The 8,457-nt window shown below is 40.7% G+C and overlaps 1 protein-coding gene across 1 annotated transcript; it reads right to left on the bottom strand.

Moving 5' to 3' along the window:
• Nucleotides 1-2,436: 2,436 nt before the first annotated feature.
• Nucleotides 2,437-8,141, bottom strand: vim (vimentin). Its single transcript, XM_030767219.1, has 9 exons — nucleotides 7,593-8,141; nucleotides 7,067-7,127; nucleotides 5,953-6,048; nucleotides 5,263-5,424; nucleotides 4,242-4,367; nucleotides 3,676-3,896; nucleotides 3,344-3,387; nucleotides 2,917-2,999; nucleotides 2,437-2,784 (listed from the first exon to the last, which is right to left on the bottom strand). The coding sequence occupies exons 1-9, from the start codon at nucleotides 8,135-8,137 to the stop codon at nucleotides 2,743-2,745; spliced, it is 1,380 nt and encodes a 459-aa protein (XP_030623079.1). The 5' UTR covers nucleotides 8,138-8,141; the 3' UTR covers nucleotides 2,437-2,742.
• Nucleotides 8,142-8,457: the final 316 nt, after the last annotated feature.

The raw sequence follows: 8,457 nt of genomic DNA, 5'->3' as shown, positions 1-8,457 counted from the left end.
TCTTGTTCAGCGCGGCAGATTTTACGCTTTGAAACAAAGACGTGTTTATATTTCAGTTATGTTGCATTCGGGCTGTTTTACTTTCCCGTACACACAACAATTTCATCTTAATGTGCTTGTATATACAATAGGCAGGCCCAGCCATTTCTCATGGTGTTACTGTATTCGTATATTAATAACAGGGCAAAGTTTTAGACTGCAGCCATCGCGGCAAAGCGTTCAATACCACTGCTGATGCTTATGAATGGAAAGTGAGTGTAAAACGCTGTACACATATATTAGTTCAGGGCTACTAGAGGGCACTAGAGGGCGGGCGTGTAACAGAATTCAAGTCTAAGATTCTCTTTGGAGAGCGGTTTTACTTTGGGGAAACAGTTTGATTACACTAAACACGCTCAAACGTCTTGTGTTGGATAGTCAACTTTGCCTTGCCGTAGAGATCACGTGAGCATAATAGCGACTGGCCTGTGAAACCTACGCTTTTAGCTCAGACTGGCCTGGGCATTTTAATATGTTTGGTTACAAGATGTTTACCTTGTAGTGTGGATCAGTAGGCTTGGCGAAATGTTACATTTGGTCTCTCAGGAACATTCGACAGGCATGCAGTCCCAAAACGGGAAAATAAATATCTAATCTTTTTTTCTTTTTTCTTTTTTTACGAATGATTTTGAGATCAAGCTGTGATTGTTACGTGGCTAAAATAAAAAAGGCAACTTCATCTGAAAACAATAAATCTAATTGCTGCATAATCCCTTAAAATGTTACTTAATACTTAATAGAGTGAGAGAGTGAATATGGATAGAAAGAGTCAGAAAGACACTGGAAACAGAAAGTTAGACACAGGGTGAGCAAAGAGGAATTCTTCCACAATACATATACAAAAAAAAAAAAAAAAAAAACCACCAACAAAAAAACCCCCCACACACACAAACTATAAAAAAGATTTAAAGAGCTGCACTGAGCCTCAATTAACATTTAACAAAATAAGCACCTCTTTTCAGTTTTGGGCTAATTACTCTGACCTATTGTTCACCCCCTTACCCTTGAGCTTTGGCAAGTCATGAAGACAATTTTGAGTTCAAAATAGATTGACCGCCGTTTAGGCTGCAAAGGATTTCTTTATAAATGGTGATACACTAGGGGACTATGGAGCACGGTAATGCAAAAGAATTGTGTGGTATGCCTTGCTCAGTAGAGGGGCAAACTGTAGGTTGTGACATGGTTTTGAGTCAGCACTGCCAGCGGGCATAGTCTCTTCCCCCTCTGGCCTCATATGACATTGGCCACAAAAAAAAAAAAAAAACACTCACTACAGTATCTATGAAATATTCATGATCACTGCACAAGAAGTCATACAAAAGGAATATACTGTCTAACTTTGTCTCTGAACCTCTGCTAATTATCTCTTACAGAGCGACATTTTACCAGTCGCTGTCTGCGTCAGTGCTAGTTTATATTGTAAGACTCATCAAATAAGTTGCCAGTTAGTATCAAATTATCCACAGCCTATCAGAGTTCACTACGACAAAATAAGAGACAAACTGGTTCAGATCTTCTGGTCCTGCTTCATACAGCCTATTCCATGTGCTATTCGTAACATAAGTGAATAAATATTGCGAAAACTATTAAACAACCATGTGCTAGTGTAGTGATTTTATATTTTATATAGTGATTTATGCTATAGTCACACGTTTAGATGTTATAATGTAACCATTGCACTTTTTCTTTAATGTCACTGCTCCTTTACTGTCACCATTTCTTTAATGTCACATGGATCACATGCTGGCAAAAAGTAACATATTGAAGGTATGTGAATTGTCATCTTGTTGACTCTTATTTTAGCCAAACACAAGAAAAAATATGCTGTCAAAAGTCACTACATATATATATATATATATATATATATATATATATATATATATATATTTGTTTTAACTTGGTGAGAAACCTTTACAGGGGAAAATCTATTTTAATCTGGAATGTAGCTTTGGAGGCCAGTCAAGAAGTGGACTTAACGGTTTTCGCACATCAGTTCTTTTAGCAGTTACATGAGATGAGCCTGCAGGGATATGGCAATGCCTCATTACCTTTAGACACAGAGAAAAGTCTCACTCCGACTCAAGACTTTAAGTCTCACCTTCATAAAAACTTAAGTTGAATAAATCCAAATGGAGTTCTTTCATATTTCCACATACTGCACACAAAAAATTCTTTTGTCACATACAAAATATTTACATAAAATAGGACAGATTTAGAAACCAAACCAACTTGTTTCTTCAAAACATTTATTGACTTTCCTGAAGCAATGACAGTTTGGTTTTGTTGTATACATGAGACATTGTTCAGTTTTCATCTTCAAAATTTGGTCATTCTTCATAATAGTAAAAAAAAAGGGAAGCAGTTGCTCTGTGTATTGCTATGATCATATTGTGCAGTGTAAACTACAGACTTTTGTGGTAAACAATGACATCCAATAAAAATGGTTTCTTCAATGCCCTACAGTGTCTACTCTTTCCTAAAACACCTCTATCTGCAGATTGCTCTAGTAAAGCAACAAAGGCACTTTTAAAGCTGTTTTTGTTTTGTTTTGTTTTTTTGTTTGTTTGTTTGTTTGTTTTCAATCAGTTTTCAATCAGTATCCTCACAAAAACAACAGAAATATCCCCTATCTTTTACCCTCCCTATTTCTGCTAGAGTGCTACTCATACCCATGCTCTATCACTCATCTCTTTCAGATGCAGTTTATTCCAGGTCATCGTGGTGTTGGGTGGACTCGTTGATAACCTGCGGGACAGGAAGCAAAAAATGTTTCACTGTAAAATATTGGGAAGGAGACAATGTGTAAAATGACCTCAGAAAGCCTTGTTTAATTTTTTACCATGAGGATTTTTCCCTGGTTTTCTCTCTTGTACTTACATGTCCATCTCTTGTTTCAATTGTCTTTATCACCACTTTCTTTGCCATGTTTTCAATCATTGGTCGAGCTTCCATCATGCTCTCTGAGGGAAGGGAAATAAACAAGAGGCAATTAACCAAACAAACAGGACCAATAGATTATCTAGCACAATAACCATATGAGACTAGAGATAAATTGTAATCCACTTCCCATTACACAACTGAGACTGAATCAAAGTCACATTTGTGCTGAGTTACAGATCTGTGTCATTATTACATCACCTCTGCTGTTGGTGCCAAAAGCCTTGGAACGGGCTTTGTTCATTATTCACTGGATTTTTTAGAGTGTGTTTTTTTTCTAATCATCCTAGATGAAAATATCCTACGTAGTTCTGCATTCTGACATGTTCCTCCAGTGAATCGGACTGTAAACAGAAGCATACCATACCTCGCAGGTTAAATGAGGAAAAGCTGGGTAAGGGTGTGGTAATCCTAAAGGAAACGTGAGAGAGAGAGAGAGAGAGAGAGAGAGAGAGAGAGAGAGAACATTTGATACTGACTGTTTTACATTCGGGCACATATTAGGAGCTGCATTTAATATGCTTACATATCAGAAGTTCAAAGTGGAAACCAATTAGATGCCAAATCTGTCCACTCTCTTTCAGCACATCTTAACAGACTGTTCACACATTATACCCTCAGACACTGGTCTCGGAAGAACAGAGTCTGAGAAATGGACTTTCAGTACAAGAGGCTGGAAACGTCTGGAAAGATGCTTACCTGCTCTCCTCTCCTTCCAGCAGTTTCCGGTAGGTGGCGATCTCAATATCCAGAGCCATCTTTACGTTGAGCAGATCCTGGTACTCACGCAGGTGACGTGCCATCTCGTCCTTCATGTTTCGGATGTCCTCTTCCAGATGGGCGACCTGGTCCTGGTAACCCGCGGCTTCCGCGCCAAAGTTCTCCTCTATCTCTCTCATCTGACGCTCCAGAGATTCATTCTGGCAAAGGATGAAAGGGTGTATGTGTGTCAGAGAGAGAGAGAGAGAGAGAGAGTGTATGTGTAAAAAAATGACTAAAGACCAAGTTTAGACTATGAAAATTAAATCTTGATGATCAAACCTAGACATGATTTGCCACACTGCTTTGCATAACACTCCACTGGGATGTACTGATCTAGTTATTCACATTATTGGCACTCTGTGATTATAGAGACAAACCCTATTCCATCTATGCATTCTGTTCTTTTTCATGGCCCGTGATTTACACAGACCATCGGGTAATCATACTAGAATATACACCTGACTGTGTAAACATTTAGAAAAAGGCACTCAGCATTCACTTACAGTTCCCTTTAGAGCATCCACTTCACAGGTCAGTGCCTGGACCTGCCGACGGTACTCGTTGGCTTCCTGTTTCGCCTGGCGGAGGGCTTCATTGTTACGGGCAGCAGCCTCAGACAGGTCAGCAAACTGCACAGGTGACAAAAAAAAAAAAGAGAAATGGTGATAAAAAGAACTGTTTCTTAAAACAACATTTTTAACAATCTTGTTACTGTCAGCGTTTGACTAATCGATCTTTAGTACAAAAAAGAGAAACTGGGACAGCGCAGCCACATCACTGAAAGAAAAAAATACTCGTGAGACAGAGGATACGCTCATTTAATTCTAAGAAAGATTAAAGGCTTCAAAGTCTATCTACCTTTTTGGCTTTAGGCCAGAGTTTTAATTAGCCATCCCATAATGGTAGGTGTGACTCCACTAATGGTTCTCATACTAATGTTCTAGAACAACTGATGTCAGAGGAAAGGAATGCATTGGTCCATTACAGTGATCAATAGTCTAGATGTTGGACACATTTAACTGAGTCTATTATTCTGTCTGCGTGTAGGAGGTGGCCAGATGTCCTCTCAGGCCATTGACCCCTTTGCACGCAGCCATCTGCTCTGCTCTAAGAGTCTGATCCTGAGGGAAGCCCTGCAGAGCACATTACCTACTTTCCCCAGAGGGACATTAGTCACTATGGTAAAGCCCTATCACCCTTACACATGTGTGGCACTGTCACCAGAAAGAAACAGAATTTCATTAAAGAAAGTGCATTGCTAACAAACTCACAAATCAAATTGTTTGAAATCAGATTGGTACACATTACACATATGTACACATGCACAGAATGAACAATGGTTTTTTTAACAGGATATAATGGGGACAATGTCCCTGTGACCAGAGAGAGAGAGCATTTCTTATTGAGGATATTATAGAGGACAATTTCTAACATTTTTAATATTACATCAGTCAGTATACTTAGATTTATATAATTTTTTGACTCTCTAACTGTCAGAATAAGACACAAGGAAAAAGGACTGACCTTGGATTTGTACCAGTTCTCAGACTCCTCTAAGTTTTTGGTGGCTAGAGTCTCGTATTGCAGACGGACATCACGCAGAGCGGCGGTCAGGTCCGGTTTGGCCACATCCATCTCGATCTGCACATGCTGCTCCTGGAACTGAGCCTGCAGCTCAGCGATCTCCTGCAGGGCACAAAGAGTAAGAACCCTGGGAAGGTTAACACACTGGTTCTCTGCCAAAGCAGCCTTTCACAAAGCCTGCCTTTATATCCAAAATGTCTTCTTTTTTTTTTTTTTCATTATATTCCACCTTCACCAAGTCACATCACATGGTTTGGGCTGTGCTCTTGACCTTTTTATTATGTGGAAAAGATGACTCATAAACGTTTTCCTAATAAAGTTAAATTATACTGGACCGACCCTTTAAATGTGACATCCAAAAAAGGATGCCGTCCTGAAAGGTATGCTTTTCGAAGGTCTCGACAAAGAATGCTGAGAAAAACCTGTTTCCAGTAAGAGGAGTTTTCCAATCAGGGAACATGAGGCTCTTGCCAGCTTTATCCTCTTGACATAATTCCTTTACTTCCACTGAGCGTTTAATCACTACGGTATTGCAACACGGCCCTTTCTCTGTCTTTATCCTTTGAGGACTAACTGAGTACCTTCACTACAGTTTTTCCAGGAAATACAGTAGACTAATGGCTCACTCACCTCATCATGAATCTTCCTCAGGAAGGCAATTTCCTCCTGCAGAGACTCTACCTTCCTCTCCAGGTCCAGACGGGCAAGAGAAGCATTATCAACATCCTACAACACACACAGGTGTAAAATCTGAACACAGATCTCCGACAGCAGATGTAAAAGTTCTGTAACACTCAAACTAAGTCATTCATACAAACTTTCCTGTCCTAATACTTCAGAATTCAGTGCACTGTCAATGGAATTTATTCATATTATATCAAAAATGTCTTGGTTTTGAAGCCCTCTCAAACAAATACATAAAGCACTACATCTTTGAAAAAATCTGATGGGAGCAAGGTCTATTTTTTTAATGAGCCTAATTATTGTTCTCAAGTGGACTCCTGAATAAATACAATGGGAAAGTCTGTTGACATTTGATGGGGTATATATTTCTCCATAGCTATCTGAAGAGAGTAGCAGGTGCCTGGGGCAGATGCCCTTGAAGACATACTGCCCTTGATTGTGTTCCTTCCAAAGCACAAAGTCACCAATTTCCTCTGACTGAGGCTGGCACCACCCACTCACACAACAGCTTGCATTGTCATTTCCCCACAGGCCCCCACTCCTCATCGGCACAGAGACAATGCCAGAGGAGAAGCAGCTTTCCTGCCATACGCTTTAGGGACAAAGCTGCCCATTGACCAGTGTTTATAACCCTGACACAGAATGGCAGCCCTGCCAAACCCTGTCAGCATGGGCGGCTGCCACGCGTTGGCATCAATGGTGATGGAGATCAGCAATGTTCACACCCTGGCTGCGCTGTTGTGACTCTGATAATATCTGAGGATCTAAGTTCTTAACAAACTGCAACAGCTCTTTACAACAGAGTTTGCAGCAGTTTTGCATGACTGAAATTCTCTGCCTGCTAACTAATGAAACATTCAAATAAATGAAAATTTCTTCTGAATGTCAGTTTGAACAACAACTTGATAACAGTCTTCATGGATGAATTTGCTCCTGAAACACATGCATGAGGGAGTGTGTGTGTCTGTGTGCGTGTGCGTGTGTGTCTCTGTGTGTGTGTGTTTCCGTGTATGTGTCCTCTGAAATATCTGTTCGGTTTCATATTGACATGGAGGTGTACCTGTCTGTAGCTTTGTAAATTGTTTTCAGCATCTTCCCTTTGAAGAATCTCCTCCTGCAATCTGGAAATGACAGCAAAGCATTGTAGCATGTTCTTGAGGGACCACACCCACATTCAATCCATAATCTGTGCAGATTACTGAGAACTCTACAGTATAATACATTACACTTCCATGTCCGATTTATGTTAACAATGTTGCCATCTCTACATGTAGACATTGTCTATACAGTAAACTGACCGTTTTACAATTTATACTTTTGCGCATTTCCTTTGAAACGGACACTACATGGCAGACCGCAGTGAACAGACAACATGGCCCGTATTGCCAGATTTTACTAATTTCGAAAGACTACAGAACACAAAAAAAATGTTCCATGCAGAAAAGAAAGAATATCCAGATTTCGACAAAATTTCATTTTCATTTCGCTACTTACAATATCTGTCATTCGGATTTGCTATTGAAATTACGAGCTTCTTTTTACACAGACAAAAATAATAATGACACTCATATAAAGCTGGTTAATACTTCTCTCTGAGGCGTTCGACGTCCTCTCCCAAATTGTCCCGGTCCACTTCCACTCTGGCTTTTTCGTTGGTTAGCTGGTCTACCTGGCGACGAAGTTCTCTCATCTCCTCCTCGTACAGATCCCCAACCCGGGAGGGGCCCTTGCCTTTCAACTGTTCCAGCTCCGCAACCAAAATTTTATTCTGTTGTTCCAAAAATCTCACCTTCTCGATATAACTGGCGAATCTGTCGTTGAGATGCTGCATCTCTGCCTTCTCATTTGTGCGGCTAGCTTTAAATTCGGTATTTATGGCTTCAGAGAGGCTAAAATCCAAGTTGTCCGTCCCAAACCTCACCATGGGAGCGCTGCTTCGCATCCTGGTGCTCTTAGTAGCGAAGATGGATGGGGGAGCGGAGGATACACTATAGGAACCTCGTGAGCGCACCGGGCTGGAGTATTGGCGACTTGAGTAAGTCGACCTAGCCGTAGTTGGTCTCTCCCCACCAAACATCCTTCTGTAAGAGGATGACTGTGACTGTCGGGTAGTGACTGAGCGGCTGGACATTTTGTATTCCTTTGGTTTCTGTTCCTTGTTCTCTTACTTCGATATACTCCTTGTTCTCAGCTTCCACTAAGGTGCACTAAGCCACCAACACCTCAGGAGTACACTGCCCCAGCGAGACTGCTGCAGTAGGCGTAGCCCGGTTTTATAGTCCACTCCTTATGCAAATAACATAACGGTGCAGAGATTCTGAGTGGCACTGCTTGGAGCCTGTGAAAGAGCTTCAAATTCGGTCGGAACAGTGGACCATTACGAAGTCAATGCAGAGATTCACTTTGCTCAGGGGGTGTTTCCCACTCAACAGTGTCAGGAATTGCAAAACT

Source organism: Chanos chanos, chromosome 3 (assembly GCF_902362185.1).
Source record: "Chanos chanos chromosome 3, fChaCha1.1, whole genome shotgun sequence".
NCBI classification, from domain to species: Eukaryota; Metazoa; Chordata; class Actinopteri; order Gonorynchiformes; family Chanidae; genus Chanos; species Chanos chanos.
This window is presented reverse-complemented; position numbering and strand designations above follow the sequence as displayed.

Excerpts from the sequence above, each read along its gene's own strand:
- vim (XM_030767219.1), bottom strand. The coding sequence starts at position 8,137 with ATGTCCAGCCGCTCAGTCACTACCCGACAGTCACAGTCATCCTCTTAC. Across the intron at positions 6,049-7,066 it reads ATTTACAAAGCTACAGACAG|GATGTTGATAATGCTTCTCT; the intron begins GTACACCTCCAT and ends TGTGTGTTGTAG. Across the intron at positions 3,000-3,343 it reads TTCCTCATTTAACCTGCGAG|AGAGCATGATGGAAGCTCGA; the intron begins GTATGGTATGCT and ends CCCTTCCCTCAG.